The sequence below is a fragment of the Amblyomma mixtum genome, chromosome 4, assembly GCF_055824585.1.
Source record: "Amblyomma mixtum isolate Tamu chromosome 4, ASM5582458v1, whole genome shotgun sequence".
Taxonomy (NCBI): domain Eukaryota; kingdom Metazoa; phylum Arthropoda; class Arachnida; order Ixodida; family Ixodidae; genus Amblyomma; species Amblyomma mixtum.
Window position 1 is genome coordinate 110,271,864 of NC_143015.1, and position 21,815 is coordinate 110,293,678.

Sequence of the window (21,815 nt, forward strand, 5' to 3'; positions counted from 1 at the left end):
ATGTGCAGCTTCAAAAGAGAAAGTGATTGTACACAATACCAAGGGTGCTTACGTGACAAGTCATATGGCATTTCGATGTTACCACTTCCTGCCAGCGAGACACTTTGTACGGAATTTTGCGCATCCGTGTAAGAAATTATTAGAAAGCCTAAAAACTGAGCAGGGGACGGGGACAAGCAAACTGGACGAGCTCAGCTTGTCCCGACGCCTGTCACGACGGGGACAAAGGAGCAAACATGACGAGCTGAGCTCGTCATGTTTGCTTCTCTCTTTGTCCTGCCCCTCCCCCCCTGCTGAGTTTTATGTTTTGTAATCATGTCATACAAACTAGCCCATCATCGCTCTCTACTGTAAGAAATTACCCGCACAGGCGCCGGAAAACTAACAAATTGCCTTCACTGGGTCTGAATAACATTGTTAATACGGAGGAATATTTGTTTTCCATGAAAACAAAGAAGAAACGGCGCTTCAGAAATAGAATAGCACAAGGGCCGTATCTCGCAGGGGTCAATCTATGGGTTCCTTCTTTTTGCGCCTTGTTCATTGGCGGCTCCTTCCCGTGACGTCACGGCTGATAGCTGCGGCAAGATATGCGTCGGCTCTGGTGTCGAAAGTGCGGCTGACCGATAACAGAGGCTAGACGGGGAAAAAAATGTCTTCCCCATGGAACCAGATAATAAAAAGAAAATAAATAAAGCTAATTTGAGCTTTAGTTCTACACTTTCCTATACTTTTACGCGCGTTCTGCACGGTCAAAAAACACAGGGGCCAGTTAAGTCTGCTTACGTGCTATGAAAGCGAAAGCGCTGTGCACTACAGGACGGCACCACCACTGCAGGACGGCGGCGGCCCCAAAGAAGGCTTGACGAAGCTTCGCACGGGTGTCGTTTGATAGCACTGCTCGGGGACGACAATCTGGTTTGGTTTGGTTTATTGGGGTTTAACGTTCCAAAGCGACTGAGGCTATGAGAGACGCCGTAGTGAAGGGCTCCGGAAATTTCGACCACCTGGGGTTCTTTAACGTGCACTGACATCGCACAGCACACGGGCCTCTAGAATTTCACCTTCAAGAAATTCAGCCGCCGCGGCCGGGCTCGAACCCGCGTCTTTCGGGTCAGCAGCCGAGCGCCGTAACCACTGTGCCACCGCGGCGGGGTGGACGACAATCTGATCGCCGGGACGACAATCTGATCGCCGGGACGACAATCTGATCGCCGGGACGACAATCTGATCGCCGGGACGACAATCTGATCGCCGGGACGACAATCTGATCGCCGGGACGACAATCTGATCGCCGGGACGACAATCTGATCGCCGGGAAGACCGGATGCGCCTGCCACCTGTTACAAAGACTCTGACGGTCACTGAACTCCGGGCGCGCCTGTGCAAAGCGGGCGCGATGGCGAGTATATACAGTCGGAGGCAAAGGTTCATGGGACACGGATGTGCGGAGGAAAAACTACACCAGCGCCGCCACGCGAATCAATCGGATATGCCCTCAAGTATACACTTTGGAGGAGACCACCTGTCACCGAAACCAAGATAAACATAGGGGAATTTTTTTTTAGTTTGTGGTGTTTATGAATGGGAAATTAGTGCAAACATTTTTTACCTGAAATATAAATTAGTATACTATATGAGAGACGCGCATGCTCAATTTGTTGGTATGAATGCGAACACACGCATCGACTCCTAAACTTTTCATGGCCACTTAAACTGGGAAATTGGTTTTTGAGGAAAGGAAATGGCGCAGTATCTGTCTCACATATCTGGGCGGACACCTGAACCGCGCCGTAAGGGAAGGGAGGAAGGCGGGAGTGAAAGAAGGAAGAGAGAAAGAGGTGCCGTAGTGGAGGCCTCCGGAAAAATTTCGACCACCTGGGGATCTTTAACGTGCACTGACATCGCACAGCACACGGACGCCTTTTTTGCGTTTCGCCTCCATCGAAACGCTGCCGCCGCGGTCGGGTTGGAACCCGGGTACTCCGGCTCGGTAGACGAGCGCCTTACCACTGAGCCACCGCGGCGGGCGACTTTGCGTGCAGGAATTTGGTGGTGTGCGTCTTACGAGTGTTGGTGGTGTGCAGACAGACATTTAGTACGTTGGAACTGATCCCTCCCTACATGCGGACCTACATTGTATGACTTTAAAAAAAAAAACATGTTTTAGAACCGCCCAGTACATGATATAACTAACATTTTCATACAATATGTAAACAAATACTACTACTAATGCATTCGTCTCTAATCGCCTCTAGGGTTTCCCGAAGCATCTCGCTGGTCTCGACCATCCTACAATTAACCGACGTTGCCACAAGACAAAATGGAATCCAATCGATCCCTAATGGCTAGAAATTGGTCCCAGCTATGTTTCAAGAAGTTTCAGCCGCCGCGGTGGCTCAGTGGCTATGGTGCTCGGCTGCTGACCCAAAAGACGCGGGTTCGATCCCGGCCGCGGCGGCTGGAATTTCTTTGGAGGAGAAATTCTAGAGGCCCGTGTACTGTGCGATGTCAGTGCACGTTAAAGAACCCCAGGTGGTCGAAATTGTCCGGAGCCCTCCACTACGGCGTCTCTCATAGCCTTAGTCGCTTTGGGACGTTAAACCCCATAAACCAACCAACCATCAAGAAGTTTCAATAGCCGTTTCTCACTAAGGAGTGCCAAGTGTGTGTGAACAATGTCGATCTGTCTACAACACAAAAAAAAACGCGTTGCAGAAATACTGAAGAAAGCGTTCTTCTAACTCAAAAATCATATTTATAAAAATTGAGCAAAGTCAGATGAAACACCCTGTATAGCTAAGTGAGACAGTTACTGCGCCATTTTCTTCCCTTAAAAAGCCGCTTTTATTTTTTTTTCGCCGCCCAGAACGATGAAGCAAGAAGAGTAACAAAGACCCCGATATACACGCATTCCCTTCCGACGTATCAATGCAACTCGTTCAGAGAAACTAGCAGAACTAAAGACCAAAAAAAAAAAAAGAAACACACACGAACGCACCGAACAGGCACGCGGTCAACACGTTTCTCAACAATGACCGCAACGCCTGCCCTCTTTTTTTCCCCCGTAATTTCTGTCTACCGTTCAGCGTCGCGCAAAAATGGGGTCATTTACTATGCGGCAACACCTCCAACCCACGAACTGCGTACGCGCACGGCGAAAATTCTAGACGAGAGCATTCTCTGCGAACACTGCGCCAAGCAAATAACCGGTCGCCTTCGTGCCAGGAAAAAAAAAATAGCGTAATAAACGAAGAAAAAAAAGAGAAAACCCTCTCGCACTAGACAAGGCCATTGCTTCGCTCGCTTTACGTACAGAGGGCAAAACGCATGTCTAGAACGAGCGCACTGTCTGTTCCGCACCTCTTAAAACCGCTGCGACCAGGAAGTCAAAAAATGACAAATAAATCCTATAAGTTTAACTGCACATGCTTACATCCAGACCATTTTTAACCAAATGTCACCTGTAGATATAGCATGTTCAGCCCGAGACACGCCCCAAACGTGTTACAGACAAGCGTTTTCTCTGTACACTGTTACTGTATGCACCGCCAAAAGTAACCGGGTACAGCGGGGCTTGTTTTTAAGCCAAGTAGCCCAGCATAGGTCCTAAGACCGTGTGAGGTGAGGATTACCCTTATCCTCATCTTTCGAGACCTTTCAGAGCGATCGCATTTGGGTTTTGTCGTCTGGCAAAAACCACCCGGTTTCTCCGCAATGAAATTCCCTGACTGGTCGAGAGGGCCGTGACTAGAATGTTCCGAGTACCTTCCACTGGATTAACCTATGGGATTATACTAACCCGAACCACATCTTCCAAGTTAATCAATCCATTAATCCACCTTAATCCACCAAACAGCCCCCAGTAATCCACTCTAATTCATTTTTGGAGTAAGCCTGCTTACAAAATTTGGGGGGCCTCTGGAATATCGAGGGGGTCGTGACTAGAATGTTCCGATTACCTTCCACTGGATTAACCTATGGGATTATGCTAACCCGAACCACTCTTGCACACTAATCAACCTAATAAGCCACCCTAATCCACCAAACAGTCGCCAGTAATCCACTCAACTTTTTTCTTTCGAGTAAGCCTGCTAAAAAAATTTGGGGGGCCTTTGGAATATCCCGGGGGGGGGGGGGGGGGGGGGGGCGACTTCCAAATGCTATCATGAATTCGGTTATAAAGCCCCCTTCCTAGTTTTTTTTTTTTGTCTTTACGGTTGTCGCAATGGCTCCCCCATTACGGCTGAAAAGAAAACCCCGCCGCCCGGTTCCTTAGGCAATCGTTGGCAGAGCGGCTTTTAGAACGTGCACATCGTGGCAGGCAAAAACAACAACGACCACCCATGTTGAAAATAAACAGTACAAGCAATAACTCGTCATGTCATCGCTTTTGCCCGACGTAAACACGGACTAAAAACCTACACGCGCATGAACTGCAAAGGGTTTTCATAGAAACTCCGGCCGAATTTCCTGCGCGGCGCAAATGTCGGCGAAAAAAAACAACAGAGTGTCGCGTGCTTACCGATCGTTATACGCTCCGCTACGGCTGTCACGCAAAGGTCACAACAGGCCGCGGTCTATTCTTGGCTACGTGTATACGGCCTACCACAAGGATGGTACATGTTTCGTTTCAAGCAAAAGGGAGGAGGGGGAGAACCCATACAAATGGATGGTTACATCCTACACGACGCATGTCGAAGCCCCTGTGGCGACGTACTGTGCTCATGTTATCAGTACAGCTCAATGCATACATACCAGATCAGGGGTACGTGTAACTGACAAACTGTCTTGCGCACCAAACCGGTGGGAGCAGGAAAAAAGTGCATTTTGGAGCAGGCTTTGAGCAGGTTTGAAGCAGGTTTGCAGCAGGCAAAGCAAAGTTTTGGAGAAGGCCGGATGCAACGAAAACATGTATTTTTCTTTTGTTTTTGCTTTAAACTCGCGCGAACTGTATTTTGGGGGAATACAAATTCAGCTGGTGCATACACAGCATGCACAACCACTGAAGTGTGGTCATACAGAGCGCGCGGTAAACATAACCCTTATGTGCCCTGGAATGGTTCACGAGTGTAAAAGCCCAAGCTGTCACTATGTGACACAATTACTGCTCCATTTCCTCCCTCAAAAACCGATCCAAACTTCCCCTATTCCGTATAGTGCCAGCAATTTCTATAGAATAGCTGCATGACACAACGAGATACTATCAAACTCGCATAAACATAATTGCATGCGTATTCCGCGTTTCGGCAGCTGTTTTAACATCTCTAGAGGGCCAAACTTCGCATATTTGTACAGCTTTTTAAATCAAGACTCCATGTCGTCATGCAACGAAAATTATTTTTCTTTTGCCACTGCCGCGCCCCCATATTTTTCCTGCGATGCGAGGGCTACGCCTGCGGGTTAACGGCCTGAAGGGAAAGAATCCCAGTTGCGTTTCCCTCTCAATCTAGGAAAATTATGTTGATGATTATTGAAGGGTGCTTGACGACTTGCAGATTCGAATTGCTCGATCACATTGCTTAAAGGACACTTCTGGAGAGGTTAACTTTTTGGTTGGTTGGTTGGTTGGTTTATGGGGTTTAACGTCCCAAAGCGACTAAGGCTATGAGAGACGCCGTAGTGGAGGGCTCCGGAAATTTCGACCACCTGGGGTTCTTTAACGTGCACTGACATCGCACAGTACACGGGCCTCTAGAATTTCTCCTCCAAAGAAATTCCAGCCGCCGCGGCCGGGATCGAACCCGCGTCTTTAGGGTCAGCAGCCGAGCACCATAACCGCTGAGCCACCGCGGCGGCAGAGGTTAACTTTTTATTACAATTAACAGCACAAAGGAAGATACAAGCAAGGGGAAAACCTATTTACACTTGACTGACTCGATGTGACGAAACCAGCCATCGGTCCTGCCGAAACAGCCGGTTTTAAACCCTATGTCTCCGCCCTCGGTGGGGACAGTAACCAATCGGGTAACTGCACAAACATCCACCCAGTAAATCATTGGGGAAAGGAAAACATCACCAATCAACAACTGGGAAAGGACAATACAGACAATGAATGATTGGGGAACGAAGATAACTTTTGTACACTATTTTGTACACATATTTGTACACTTTCCACCAGCACGATTTCGGAGGATTCTCCCTTCCTACCGCGAGCTTCGCGAACATCCTCGCTTTCCCACGGTGCAGGTTATTTCACCCTCCGGTTGACCCCGGATCCGCCTCGCCGCGAGAACGTGCACAACGGGATGCGACCTGACGTTCCCGGAGGAGGTTTGACCTTTCCCGTCTTCTCGGAATCCTCCGCTGTCCGGCTCCCCTTATCCCGCTGGGTAGCGAGAGTGACTCATCCCCTTCTCTGCAGTTGTGCGGAGGCGCGGAAGAAATAAAAAATTACCGACGATTACGTTACTTCCTAATGCGAAATTTGAGCGCAGCAAATAAGCTGTTTCACCTTTTCGATAGATTGAAGCAAAGAAATCAAGCAACACATGTATGCGCTATCACAGAGTTTTTTTTTTATTTTTCACACGTATTCGCCATTTCGGCTCGGGCGGTGCACATATACAGATGCGCCGCCACCGATCGGGCTCTCTGATTGCCACCGCACAGGGGTTGCATTGGAGGAGGAGCGAAGAAAGGAATTAAGTTCAAGCCGGCGCTTTGACAACCGGAGACTCGCAGGAAGAGGGGGGCGGCGTGTACACCCAGCGGCAAACGATGGGGGCAGAAGCGCGCGCAGCAAGCGGACAACACGATAAAGGGAGGAGGGAAGAGATAGCAGCGACTGACTGATGCCGCTGACGCCGATAGCGCTGGGGGGATGAAAGGGGGGCGGAGCTGGTTACGAGGCCGACGCCGACGACGACGCGAAACCCAGGAACGGACGCCAAAGAGCTGCGCTCTAAAAAACAGAATGGGCATTCCACTAACGCGAACCCGGATCCGGCAAACAATGCAAAGCACCGCGAACTTCACTATCCCCGACCGCAGCCTCTGAATGGGATGAAACGTTTTAGTGCGAAAACCCTATCGACCTCCTAACCTGGAAAATGCCGCAGTGTGGTCAAGACACTGAAGTCAGTCACGTGGTGCGGGAAATGGCGGGAAATAAAGGAGACTTTGAATGAGGGTGACCTTGGCAAACCTGGGAAATTAAAGTAAATATTGCCGCAAGTGGGTTTCGAACTCGCGGCGACGTCGCGAACAGATCAGCTTCGCAGGCCACTGCACGAGAGCACTACGCTATCGCCGCAGCGCAATCACGCCTCGTGTTAAACCGCAACACACTCTCGCGCTGTGCACTGCACGCCGCCGTCTTCATCAAACTCCATCTATGCAGAAGTCACGAAAAGATAGGAAACGCGCTTTCAATCGCGTCTTCAGGCACATTGCGTTGGTGTCCACACGCAAAAACTTGCTTTCACGCAATATTTCGTGTTTAGCAATGACCGCCAGATTTTTTTTTTTTTTTTATCAAACGCGTGTCGCAACACAACTGCTGACCGAACACGTTGGGCACTAACCCAGTAAACCAGCTGCTTTGAACCGAATGCGCTTGTACGAGTAAAGACATGCACAAACTGAAGCATGCGACTCGAATCTGTAAACAAGATTTGCTAAAGATCAGAAATAAATACCTATTTGTGAGAACGATTTACACTAACGCGCGGGCACCAGTAATTGATATATTTGTATGGTATATCGTGGTACGTACGGTATATGGTATGTGTAGTTTAACATGCCGATGCGACGAATTGGGCCTTGAGGGACGCCGTATACAGTGGCGGGCTCCGGACTAATTTAGACCACCTGGGGCTCTTAACGAGCGCTGAGATTGCACAGCACACGGGTGCCTTTTTGCGTTTCGCCTCCATCCAAATCCGGTCGCCGCAGCCGGGATTCGAACGCGCGACCTTTGGACCAGCACCCTAACGCTGCATTTCTATGTAGTGGCAAAATAACGGAGCGAAACGAGAAAAGTGTGCGCCGGAGAAACGCAGCCCGCTTGCTTCGAACGCAACGTGAAGGGCGGAACGTTAAGTCAGCCTCATTCAATACATCACCGTTGCTTTCCTGCGTCTGCCAGTTACTGTATATTGCCGAGTATAAGTCGGCTTCGAAAATAGGTCGACCCCTAAACTTCCACCCCTCGCTGGCAAAAAAAAAAGAAACAGATCACTCCGGCGACCGCACTGGAGCGATGCGGAAGCAAAACGTCCACATACTATATCGACGTCCATGTACTATATCGGCGTCCATGACTCTATTGACGTCTAAGTGTATTTTTCGCGTTTTTTTCGCGGTTAATAAATTCATTAAATAATTACACCTCATCAAGCAAACTTTTCCCATGGCAACATTCTATCACACACTATATGTCACACTAACACATTTATCTTCAGATAACGGCAATCATGCGGATAAATTTGCGGACACTTTTTGCAGATGCGATACAGCATATAGTTCCATCGCATTGATAACAAAAAAAAACCTGATTAGCTGATTCCAAGTCGACGCTTCTGACGCCCCAGTTAGCCAAAGGCTGAGTACGTATGTCATAGAGCACTCTTGCCCTTAAAAATCCAGCGCTGCAATGCGAACTATCAGGGACCACGCGACCCGAAAACAAAGCCGATAGTTTTATTATCGCGCACCTCCACAAGTGTGGTCTCCAATCAGCAGCTAATAATAGCGCTATCACGCGGTCCAGAGACTTCTGCCCCCAAGTGCACTATCGGGGACAAAAGTACCCAGGAAACGCGAAAGTCAATCCAGGCGCATAGGAGCCCATAAATATGCGGGGCAGTCAAATGAGGAAATCGTTGGCAGAGAAATGCGAAGCAGGACCGGACTAGAGCAAGCTGACATTTGCACAGGCGCCCGCCTGTGTACACCGACGGACGTAAGTGAGCGGGCACCGGACGGCTAGAGGGAAAGGCAAAATATAACCGCTTAATACATTCCATGCATCAAAAAAAGAGCAAAACGCTGACGCAGCGCGTGAGTATCGAGCGTTACCAATATCGAACGAATATTGCGTCATTAGCAATCTTCGCTATATCCGGTACAAATTTTTCGTTATATCCACATATCTACTTTTTTTGGCGCCAACGTATGCAGCGCAAGAAAAATCGTTTGACACCGCTTCCAACGTCCTACGTCAATTAGTTTGGCCGTAATGGACGTTTGTAGTTTCAAGAAGTCACGGTTTGGGGAGCTAAAGGTCGTCGGCGCGAATCCCTATGAAAGGCTACACTTTGATTCGACTAGTAGTCTTATGCTCCGTAACACGCTGAATCGTTTGATACCACTTCGAACGTCATACGCCAATTAGGTGGTCCACAGTCTGTGTACCAATGGTACCAGCAACCGGTCCCACTTGAAAGACCTCGTGTTTCATACTAACGTGACCTTGAGTAATGCGAGTATTACAGCTAATGCTCTAGACGACGGCAGGCCACCTTGCTCTGTCGACGAACGCGGTCCTCCCACAAAGATGACAATTTGTGCCAATCGCTGTTTTCTTTTTTTAAGCTAGACTTTCTGCGAATTATGCAAAGCGCGTGTTGTGCCTATTAAGAGACCACAGAAATGACTCCCTGTGCGCGCGTCGCCAAAGGACAGAGAAACCCACTTCGCTTCCCGACACGCAAAAATGTGGAGGAAAGTCGAGGACGACGCGTACATATACGCAAATTGGCGCGCTTTCCAGCAAACGATAGACAAAGCTGAAAAGTACGAGACGTGAGGCAACTTGTTTGCACACTAGGTACCGCACGTTCTTCGACATTCGCAGACGACTTTCTAGAAAAAGGAATCGGCAGCGACACTTACGACTGTTTCCTACTGCTTGCGAGTGGGACTGGGATATCATTACTGTCTCTTGGTGCACTGACACCCCCCCGCCCACTCCCCCCCCCCCCCCCCCCCCCCGCGTACGACACCACCCGGCTACCCGGATAGTTGTGCGACGAACGGTTGCATCATAAACTTGATACGAAAATTGGTTAGTGAGGAAATGAAATGGCGCACTATAGTCGGATACAACTTAAGTCCGCAGTGAAGCTCCGCCCACATTCAGCCTCCGCGCACAGAATTCCTCCACGACGAAAAAGTAGGTCGCTGCTTAAACATTTCTTGTTACCTATAAACAAGAAGATTATCACAAGAAAAAGATTATGAGCTCTAGAATTTTGACACGTGGATTGTTTGATATAGTCAAGCATTAAAAATCTGATTTCGTTTACAGTTGCGATTGGCCAGCGGAGTAATACAAGAAGCCGCGGCCCAGTGTTGGCGACTGCTGTTGTTTTTTTAAGTTGTACCCTACATAACTGTCGATTTCACATCTCAGTAGACACCTCAACCACGCCTTAAGGGAACAGCTATAGAGAGTCCGGGAAGGCATACAATTAAAGGTCCAAATGTCGTCGGTTGGAATCCCAGTCGCAAGCTTGTCTCCAACTTGACCAGCACATGTAAGCTATATGGAAGGAGAAATCGTATGGCACAAACCGGAACGCTGTACGACAAACGGTTGCGTCACAATTTCGGTAAAAATGTAGTCAGGAAAACTGGCGCCACGCTAAGGTCCGCGCAGTGGGGAGCATACATAGACGAAAGACAAGTATATGGTTGCCTGAAATTGCGGTGCTCGGCTAGCTGCGTGCGTCACGCGGCCGATTAATGACGCTACCCTATTTTTTCTTGCCATCGCTTCCCTCGCAACGGGACTAGTGATGTTTTCTCATTACAGCTCTCTCGGTGCGAGGCAGGAAAAAGAGCGCCTGGCGATAAATCCGCGCGGCTGCGCGAGCGACATGTAAATAAGAAATGGGGATAGCGGAGCAGAGATCCTCAAAGTGAAGGCCGCGCGCCCGCCTCTGACGTCACGTAAGACAACGGCGCGCGCGGGAGCCGCCGAACCTGCCAGACTTTTCACGGGCGACAGCAGATTACGCGTGGTCCCAGAGCGGCACGTGGGGACACGAAGGACGTCACAATAGATGGCGCTACTTGACATCATTGCACAGCCAGCGGCCGTGGCACTGGTCAGTGCTCGAATCCAGGTGACACTGGAGTCCCACTCATAGAGTTTTCTTCCTCCATGGTCCCACTACATAGAGCATAGAGTTGCTTACTATTACCTAGAGGGAAAGCTGGCGGCGCTGCACTTCAGCCACCATGGACGCCCAAAGCATCATGGGGCGGTGAGCTACTTGTTGCGGGCCAGTCGTAGTTTTTCGGGAACACAGAGTGGCAGTACTAAGGCGTTTCATTCCGAAAACGTAGTTCGTGTGTGCGCAGACGACTTTCGCGCAAACGCAGTGTGTAAAAGCCATAGTAGTGAAGACGCGACGACACACGACGCCAATAAAAGGTTTTACTCTTCCGAAATGCCATTAAAAAACCTCTTAAAGTATCTAAACAACAACATTTTTTTTTAAAACATATTTACTTTTAAAAGTGCGCCTGTTAATTACGAAATATTAGTTTTTTTAGTGTTCATCACTTGGCCAATAGGAAAGCTAGTCATGTCTTATTTTAGGCAAACTTTTCACTTAAATGCTTTTCTGCTCGTTTGTTGCAATCATTAGACAAGATATTGAATGTTAGGACGTTTGTAGCTATCAAACAGCTTTATTTTTTTATTATTTTTTGGCCAAAAGTTACAGTTCCGCAACAAGTAGCTCACCGCCCCATGATGCTTTGAGCGCCCATGGTGGCTGAGGTGGTCACGTGGGGTCTCCATGCAAACTCCCATAGACGGCTTGCCAGCTTTCCCTCTAGGTAATAGTAAGAAACTCTATGCACTACATAGAGCATAGAGTTGCTTACTATTACCTAGAGGGAAAGCTGGCGGCGCTGCACTTCAGCCACCATGGACGCCCAAAGCATCATGGGGCGGTGAGCTACTTGTTGCGGGCCAGTCGTAATTTTTCGGGAACACGGAGTGGCGCTACTGAGATGGTTCATTCCGAAAACGCTGTTCGTGTGTGCGCAGACGACTTTCGCGCGAACGCAGTGTGCAAAACTCATAGTAGTGAAAACGCGACGACACACGACGGCAATAAAAGGTTTCACTTTTCCGAACTGCCATTAAAAAACCTCTTAAAGTATCTAAGCAACACCGTTTTTTTTAAATATATTTACTTTTAAAAGTGCGCCTGTTAATTACGAATTATTAGCTTTTGTAGTGTTCATCGCTTGGCCAATAGGAGAGCGAGTCGTCTCTTATTTTGGGCGAACTTTGCACTTAAATGCTTTTCTGCTCGTTTGTTGCAATTTACAGACAGGATATTGAACTTTAGGACATTCTTGATTATCAAATAGCGTTTATTTTTTCATTGTTTTTTTGGCCAAAAGTTGAAGTTCCGCATCAAGTAGCTCACCGCCCCATGATGCTTTGAGCGCCCATGGTGGATGAAGCGGTCTCGAGGGATCTCCATGCAAACTCCCATAGACGGGCTCCCAGCTTTCCCTCTAGGTCAGGGGTTCTCAAACTGGGTTCCGCGGAACACAGGGGTTCCGCGGGCTGTCTTCTTGTGTTCCGCGAGAACCCTCACCGGCCCTGACCCGGCAGCTGATATGAGACTGGCACTGAGTGCTACTGAGCCACGCTTTGACTTGCTCTTAAAAGGGAAGCAGTACCACCCATCACACATCACATTAGTATTTGTATTAATCTGTGCAATAAACATTTAACCTCTGCAACTTTCCCTTTGCAAAAATGCACTCGACAACATTGCTGGTAAGTGAAAGCGAGGGGGGGGTTCCCTGGAACTTATTGAAGGCTTTTGGGGTTCCTCCAAGCAAAACAGTTTGAGAACCCCTGCTCTAGGTAATAGTAAGAAACTCTATGACATAGAGTTTCTCACTATTACCTAGAGGGAAAGCTGGCGGCGCTGCCCTTCAGCCACCATGGACGCTCTAAGCATCATGGGACGGTGAGCTACTTGGTGCGGGATAGTCGTGTTTTTTTCGGGAACACGGAGTGCCACTATTAAGACGTTTCATACCGGAAACGCCGTCCGTGTGTGCGCAGACGACTTTGGCGCGAACGCAGTGTGCAAAAGCCATAGTAGCGAAACCGCCACAGCACACGACGCCAATAAAAGGTTTCTCTTTTCCGAAATGCCATTAAAAAAACTTTTAAAGTGTTTAAGCAACAACATTTTTTTAACATATTTCTTTTTAAAAATGGGCCTGTTCAGCACGAAATATTTGTTTCTGTAGTGCGCAATGCTTGGCCAATAGGAGAGCGAGTCATCTCTTATCTTGTGCAAACTTTGCATTTACATGCTTTGCGTCTCCAAAGCCAGGTGTTCGGCTCTCCTGTAGTCACGCCTCAAACAACAACCACAACAAGCCCTTAATGGCGTGGTCAGCAAAAACTCTCGACGCAAACAAACAAACAAAAAAAAACTCCCAAGCACCAACGTTTCCACGGAGTGCCTCGACAACTCGCCCCAGCGCGCGGCTTGAGCCTGTTTTATTGGGGTCGTAAAACATGCCGCTATCCAGGCCGCATACTGTATCGAGGCAAATAGTCGCCAGGACGCATAAAAAACGACTATCTCGTTGGCCACACATTCAGAGCACGTGAGAGCATTCTTTGATCTCCACGTAGTGTCTCGAGCCAGCCGGCTATAGTAACAACGGAGATATCGCCTTCGACTGCTAGTCATAGTCATGCGTTTCAAAGCAATTCGTCGTAGCGAAGGCCGTCGCGCGAACGTTGGTCGAAATAATCGCCCCGTTCGTGTTTGCGCCCGAAGCCGTAGTAAAGCAATAAAGGCGGTGCTCTCTGGTGACTGGCGCCAAACGAACGGACGAGCGTCCGGAAGGAACCAAAGGTCGGAACGCGTATGTTTAGGAAGTCGCGCGAATCCGTCGGCGAAAGCAAGCTGTACTCCGCAAACCGCCCGCGTACTGGTTGGTTTCTTTTTTTGTTTTTTTTTAATGCCAACGCATTTCTTGCCTCATGAGTGCCGTTGGACAAGACGTGTTACCACTGGCTGTGGTCAGAGCGCGTCCTCCTGAACTGTCGATCATCCAGTACCAGTTTAGTTATGATTTGTATTGATTAATGATGATTGAATAGAGAGTTTAGGTGACCGAATTACTAAATAAATGAATTAAATAAGGAGACAATTGATTTCGCTAATTACACCGCGTAATACGCGAAATTAGTGAATTATCATTAATTCCTCCAGAATTCAACGAACAATAGGAACAGCAATGAAAGTAATCGACTGATAATTAACCGATACATTAATCAATCGAACAAGTTAATTACCATTATTTGATAATCACTAATCAATCATTATTCAGTTGGTTAATTAAATGACTAATAATTAATATCAATGATTAATTATATTACTAAGTAACAGAAGAGGTAACAGCATTCGACACGCTTTCGCAATTCCGCACGTAGGGAGACTTAAGCGCACTTTTAATTTTTTTTTTTATTATCTGCCCGGAAAGGGGTGCATGTGTGTGTAGTTCATCCCCGTCAGAGTTGAGCCCAAATATAACGCTCGTCAGCTTGAATCAGTTCAGACGCGAGAGCAGGCGCTGTTGGGCGGGTCGGTCGTATATGCGTCACCAGGAAAGGAGCGGCGTAAAATTAATTAATCGGGACACGTACTCGGAAAAGTGGTCGCGATAACTCCCAGCGCGTTGCGCCTGCCTCGTGAGAGCATATTCATGAGAATCTGTCGACGCCAGTGCCTGGAAAGGGGTCCTTTGACGGGGAAAAGTCGCTTCGTTCTTGACGCGAATATACGAATATAGCCTGACCTTGAAAGTGCATTGTACTCCGCCTTGCATGGCGGCCTGCATATCGTCTGCGACTTTATTGTAGGGTTCAAAGGAATGATTGCCAGCCAGGTACTAACCAGCGACCATAGGCAATACAAAGGTAGGAAAGGCCGACTTTTACTAACTACTACTACTGTGTTGTTGTTCTCCTGGTGTCTCGTGCTTTCGCTGGAGAAGTTATGTCTAATATACACCAACTAGCCCACATGGTTACCTTGTTACAGTTTACTAACTACCTTGAAGAGGGTGGTAAATATATCGTGAACTAGTAAAGTGAAGTAGCAAAATACAGTCACACTGCTGCATTTACTACCTTTTCATTGCCCCCCTTTTATTAAGGGTGTGTGCCGCGATTTTTCCGGCTTTATTTCGGACGGTGCTTGAGATTATTCCGTCTAGACTGGGAATTCTTTTTAATAGTTTGCTGATATAACAACATGTCTACTGTCCTGTAGTATTACCCGCATTCTACAGTAGTCCCATTCAAGGAGTCGCCTCAGAGATACGTGACGGTTAAATTTTCAGTTTGAGCCAGTCGGTTCATACTGGAAGCATTAGAACGCACAGAATGAGAAAAATAGAGAGAATCAACCACCGCATGCAACTGCACAGCTGCTATGGACCAAACCATTTCCGCTCGTCACACATACTATACGTCCTTCGCGAGTTCATTCCACCTCCAAAATTTCAAAATATGAATCGATGGCAATAAATTTTCTTCCAAAAAAACATACAACAAACAGCAGTGACATTCTGAATGCTTCATAAAGCCGCACTTTTGAACGCAAAGAAAAAGCAAAAACAAACAAGAACCGACAAGTACGCTAGGCTTCAGGGCAGCCTGTGCTGAAAAACAAAGCCATTAGAAAAAAAAAAAAGCAAAGCGCCATTAACGTTACATTCTAGACAGGGCCTCGTACGCTGCGTCTCCGTCATTAAGTAAAGCGTTTTTATTTTTATCTCTCCGGCTTAACAGCGCAGCGCAAGGATCCAGCCAAACTGGCTTTCGAAAAAAAAAAAAACGCCACAAACGACCAGGCGTAGTCTCCCGGGTAATTTCGGTACGCCAGCAGCAGTATAGTGACATCCCGGAAAGAACACCCAGTGACAGGCCCCAAACAACATCACCGCATGACAGCGAACACGTACGCGGACGAACAATTCTTTCGACGAGGGTCACATTATGCGACCGCCAGCCGGCCGACAACGTAAACAACATTGCACTCGGACGACCGGGGATGAAAGCGTATTGCACAGTTGCACTGCTGTGCACGCCGAAGCATACGCGTCGGCTAAAAACCCCTTCCCGTGCAAGTAATACATAACCAAAAAGAGTCCGCTCCTTCAACAGGAAACCGTACTATCGGCTGACCTCCAAACCTCAATCCGTCAAGCGCAGACATCAAACCCCCTGCAAATAAATATTTACAACTGAGTGTCAACGCTAATTTCTTTATGGCACAGCCATTGACGCCTTTCCGTCACGTGCTGCACGAAACAAAGTACGGGCAACAACTAACGAAATGCGCTCTTCGTTCAAAAACAGAGAGGCGCGCGGCATTTGAATGAATGAATGAATGCATTTCGAAACATAACGGTCGAGAGTTCAAAACTCCCGCGCCTGCACACCGCCAGCCGCGCCGCCGCTACGACAGCCATAGAGGTGAGAGGAGCTGCGCTACGTCACAGCTGCGTCACAGCGCTTCCGCCAATCAAATTTTCCTTCCTCCACGCGTCAACGCATCTCCGCCGTTTCGCCGCATACACGCTCTTTCCACTACACATGAAAGGGGAGCACGGCAAAGAAGCTTGGCGGTCGAAGCGGTCGCGTGGTGTACGTGTACGTGCGGCGGCGACAGACGGTCATGGCCGCGCCCGTTAATCGCGCAGTGCCGCTAAACAGCCCCAGGTAGTGACGACGCTGACGACGACGCCGCCGTGACCAGCCGACGCGGCGGCGGGCTCTTCGTAGTGCGGCCGTGCGGCGCGCGAGGGTTCGACGCACAACAACAAAGCCGCGAGGCCTGCCAGCATGGGGACTCCGCTGCCGCCGATATCCACGACAGCTGCTCCGGACGACACCAACGTGGTGTACGACGAGCTGCTGCCGGTGCTCATCCAATGCTTCGCCATCATCCTGCTGGGATACTTCTCCGGCCGGCTCGGCCTCATCGGCCCCACCGAGATGCGCTCCCTGAACGTGTTCGTCTCCTACTTCGCTCTGCCGGCCGCGGCGTTCAAAGCGCTCGCCTGCATCGCGCTGGGCGAGGTCAACTGGAGGTTCCTGGCCGCCGTAGCGCTCGGAAAATGCGTGATTTTCGCCACCGTCGCCGCCGTCACGCTCGCGCTGGTGCGCAGGCCGGCGAGCTTCGGCAAAGCCGGCCTGTACGCGATCGCGGCATCGCAGAGCAACGACTTCGGCCTCGGCTACCCGCTCATTATGCACCTCTACGATAAGATGCAGCCCACTTTCAGCCACTATCTCTACCTCGTGGCTCCCATTCAACTGGCGTTCCTCAACCCCATCGCTTTCATCATGATGGAGTACGGACGTACGCACGAAGATAGCAGCGGCGAGCAGACGACAACATCGTCGAGAGCGCGCCCGCCGACGCGGAGCCGCTTGCTGTCAACTTTGACGGGCATCATCAAAAACCCCGTCGTCGTGGCGCCAGCACTGGGCATCATTTGGAACGTTAGCACGTCCGGCGCCGCTCTACCCTCGGTGGTGCAGCGGATTCTCGACTCGCTGGGGGACGCCTTCATCGCCACGGCACTCTACCTGCTCGGACTGAGCATGGTCGGCAAGGTTGGCGGCATGGGCAAGTACGCGGCGCTGACGCCCGTGTTGCTGGTCTCGGCCAAGATAGTCGCGTGCCCGCTGGTGACGCGAGAGCTGGTCAACCTGTTCGGCGTCGGCGGCACGGAGCGCGACCAGAAGGACTTCAGCAATTTCGGCTTCCTCTACGGCATGCTGCCTATGGCGCCTAGCGTGTTCATCTTCGCCACCCAGTACGGGCTCCCAACGGCCGCCGTCTCCACGGCGATGGTGGCGGGCACCTTCCTTTCGGCGCCCATGATTTTCATCACGGCCACCATGAGTCAGATAAAGAAGACGTGCCTGAAGAACTTCGCCGCGACGATGGGAAAGACTATGGTCAGTTCCAGTGCCATCAGTGCCGTCTGCTGTTTGTGGCTCATGGTTGTGCTCTTCCGAAAGCGTCGCAGAGTGACCCACGGGACCACCATTTACCTGGTGGTGTGCCAGCTGGCGACGGCAATGGGAGGCATCCTTTGGGCTGCCGCCAGTGCTGGCGACCCATTATCACCGTTGGCGTACGCCCAGTCAGCACTGTCCATAGCAGGAATCTTTGCTTCTCGCATCTGGACGGCAATCCTTGCAGGCCTGTTGGCCTTGCTGCACTGGCGGTCCCTGTGCTTCGTGCTCAGGCTCAAGTGGCTCATCGTGGTCGCCGGGTTTGGATCTTCTATTCTGGTGTCGCTCGCCCTCTGCCTGAGCATTCCAAAGAGGGGATCTAGGCTCGGCGGAACTGACCCAAATTTCCAGTTTGGAGACGTGCAGGCAATTGTGGCTGTCACTGTTCTCCTGACGAGTCTCCTCTTTACGGTGGCGAGCCTAATTTTCCAGCACAGGTTCCGCCTGAGGATGAGAGACTACACCCCACTCGATGGTACCAGTGACGACGACGAGCAAAACGATGTGGAACGGTCGAGCGTTGATCCTCTAATTCAGCCGTCAACCAGCTTGGAATCACAGGTTACAACAAGACAAGAAAAGACAAAGAACAAATCAGATGGGTGCACTGGTGACTGTGAAGACTGTGCCAACTGCTCAGATGACGAAAAGCACAGCATTAAAGACCTCGAGGACATCTTGAACAGTCCAAGGACAAAAAGGAAATTCCAGAGGGCTAAATTTTCAAAATCGGGCACTTCTTTCAAGACAGCATCCAAGTCCGTCAACTCAAGCAAGTTTGAATTCGACGTGCCACATGTACAGCAGGCACCTGGTACTTCGTTCGACCAGCTTTGCGGACCACAGTTCAATTGCGACAAGGAGCAAGTCAGGCGCTGCATGAACCTTGTAGGCACGTATAACCAGCAGACTGCCATTAGGGTACAGGGCACAGAAGAAGTACTTGACCTCGACAGCGTTGTTCAGGCTGATGACGACGTACATCAAGTCTTTAGACACACTGTGCTCATTCTCCTGCTGAGTGTCTCTATGGTCATCGGGCTTGCAGTGTCGCTATGGCAACTTCTGCTCACAGACGCTCCGACAGGAATCCTCGTGGAACTCGAGTTTGTGGACATCATATTAAACTACGGACAGGGAATGCTGACGTTCCTTGTGTTCGGATTCGATGCCAAGTGGCTCCTGCGGTGGCTGTCTAATCTGTGGTACTACCTCTCGTGCAAACAACAAAGGCGCAGGGACGCTGCCACTCTTGTTCTTCCCAAGTTTGAGGACCTGTCTCCGGAGACCAGGCAGATATGCACGCAGTTCCAAATCTACCACCGAGATTCCTGCGTTGCCGACATTTGCCGCACGAAACCCGGGCCCAACGGTCAGGATCTCCACCTTGCCTTCATCGGGAAAGATCTCGTCGACTGGCTTCTTGCCGTAGGACTGTGCCAAGACCGAGTGCAGGCCACCCGCTACGGCAAGAGGCTCCTTGAAGGGCGAGTCATAGCTCACGTAGCTGCCCGACATCACTTCTGCGATGAGCTCTACACATACATCTTCTTGCCTTCGGATGATTCGGATGTCTCAACATGATGTGAGGTCAGCGGCAAAATGCGACCAACATTGTGTGCCCAGACAAAGAGGCTGCGGCTACACTAAACCTTACGCACAAGGTGGACCTGTGGTCATGACGAACTTGAGCTGTCAAATGTCACGCACAGAGTCATCGTGCCAGTAGAGCAAGGCCAAGAAGAAGAGAGACTGCAGGATTCTGGTGTTCAAGTGAACTGAGAATCGAAAGAATCTGTGATCAAGCACAACGAATCTGAAAGATGTGGAAGGAAACGGACTTAATTTATGCACCAATCAGGTGCTGCAGCGAGTTCTATGAATACTAGTGCAAATCTACAATTGTGTGTGTGAACTGTGATACCTGCAAGACAACAGGTTATAATGAAGAAGGAAGCCAAAGAGACTTTGATGAAAAGACATTGTTGAAAAAAAAAATGCTTTGATGATCATAAAGCATGCATAGCAGGGTAGTGCCTTATTGAAATATGGCTACATTTCATTTGCTTTAAATTAAAGCACAAGTATGCAAGCGCAGATACAAAATAAAGCATATACCCCAAGTGACACGGTGACCAGTTACTGATTTTTAATATCTGGTCTGCTGCAGCGTACCTCACTCACCGACAGTGAAAGCAGCAACAAGTAGTAAAAAAAGAAAAGCTGTGGATCTCTTTCTGGTTGCCTGAACCCAAATGTTTTGAAACATGGAGTATCTAAGTCATCTAAACAATGTTGCTCTTTTGACTTTGCTGCCAAAAGAGTGAACAGAGATGGCTGACCTTAGATCTTTAAGAGTATTTAGGTTCAAAAATCTAGTTGCATCATATTAAGAATTGGGTCATTTACCAAAGGGAGCACCGAGATCTTGACGTAAATGCAAAAGCTACGTTTAAAGCACCAACCAGTCGGTAAAGACTTAAAGGAAACCATTCGATAGAGGTCTGTCTGGTAGGAAAAGGATGCGAGGAAACGGTACCGCTCCCTCGGATCCCTTCCCCTCTTACATCCACGGTCTACAGTCAGTGACCCGGTGGCTGACTAAACGAGGGCTTAAAAAGGCAAGCTACAACTCGCCTGCAGTCAATCCTTATGAAGGAACCGAGTAGGTTCTGAAGCATCGTGTTATTTCACTTTGGATTGGAATTCTTGTCTCAGTTAAATTAAAAACCAGTAGGTAAACTTTGATATCTGCTTGCTTGGTAAAGGAAGAAAATAAGAGTCAACTTTGTCATCTTAACGCAATGTGTTGCCTAATAGCAAGAGAGTTCATTCGTGAATTCATGATATTATCTATCTATGCATTATTAATACACCTTATGTAATGCTTCCAAACCTTCAAGAGACCAATAACTGAAATAACTTTGCATATCACCAGAACAAGGGTGCCATTATTGTGTAAACACCCCATGTAATGACGCATTACCTCGAGTGGTTCAGAGGCTTTAATGGTATAAACGATCTCAAAAACTCAGCGCCCGGGGAAGGAAAATGCAGACATATTTCCCAAATATTGCTCTTGACATACAGGAGTATCTATGAAGAATTTTTTTTAAGTGCCGTTTCCCCACATTACATCATTTGCCATATCTCTGGAACCACTTGCTCCCCTCTTGCACGAAACTTTTAAATGTTCAACAGGCCGTTATTTCCTCTCAATGGTGTGAATAATGGTCAAGAACACACACTTCACCTCAAAAGATGCGAGGTGAAATTCAAAATTTCACAAAGTATGAGTCCATTACTGTTTATAAGCAGACTGCAACAAAATTCTGAGCTCTTGGTTATGCTATTACAATAATTTTCAGTTGAAAACTGCTTTCACATTCCTGTTCCCCAGCATATGGCATGTGGTGAGCAAATGCGCTTGAAAGTTTACACACAAGACCATCTATCTGCATTTGAGGGCCACATCTCGACCACACGAACAAGGGAAAGCCCATTTAAGCTGCAAAAGCCTTCGTGTATCTCAGCGGTCTTTTGGAGACCGCCAAATTGATAACGGCGTCGATGGAACCCGTACTGTTGCCGACATAAATGGTAGCCACATTCTTTACGCACCACGAAGATTAATGCCAAAGGATGCGAAATTCGCATCGCACCCGAGACCGGTATCACTAAACGCGAGCCACGACAGTAGTGTATCACGCTCAGCTCAGATAACAGAGATTAGGTGACGTAAACAGTACGCTTTCCACGTTTGCCTCTAACG

The 21,815-nt window shown here is 48.9% G+C and overlaps 2 protein-coding genes across 4 annotated transcripts in view; one reads left to right on the forward strand and one right to left on the reverse strand.

The window, feature by feature from the left end:
* LOC149347837 (tether containing UBX domain for GLUT4) overlaps positions 1–21,815 on the reverse strand; it is a 72,328-nt gene that overhangs the window by 49,837 nt on the left and 676 nt on the right. Inside the window, exon 1 of one of the 3 annotated variants that reach the window (XM_089587550.1) lies at positions 9,838–9,891. The exons of the other annotated variants lie outside the window; for them this stretch is intronic. The gene's annotated coding sequence lies outside the window, so the exon portion shown is untranslated. Of the gene's footprint in view, positions 1–9,837; positions 9,892–21,815 lie in introns of those variants that run through there. 3 annotated transcript variants of the gene reach the window in all.
* On the forward strand, positions 16,602–20,170 carry LOC149347838 (lysosomal cholesterol signaling protein-like). Its single transcript, XM_089587546.1, has one exon. The coding sequence runs from the start codon at positions 16,859–16,861 to the stop codon at positions 19,625–19,627; it is 2,769 nt and encodes a 922-aa protein (XP_089443672.1). The 5' UTR covers positions 16,602–16,858; the 3' UTR covers positions 19,628–20,170.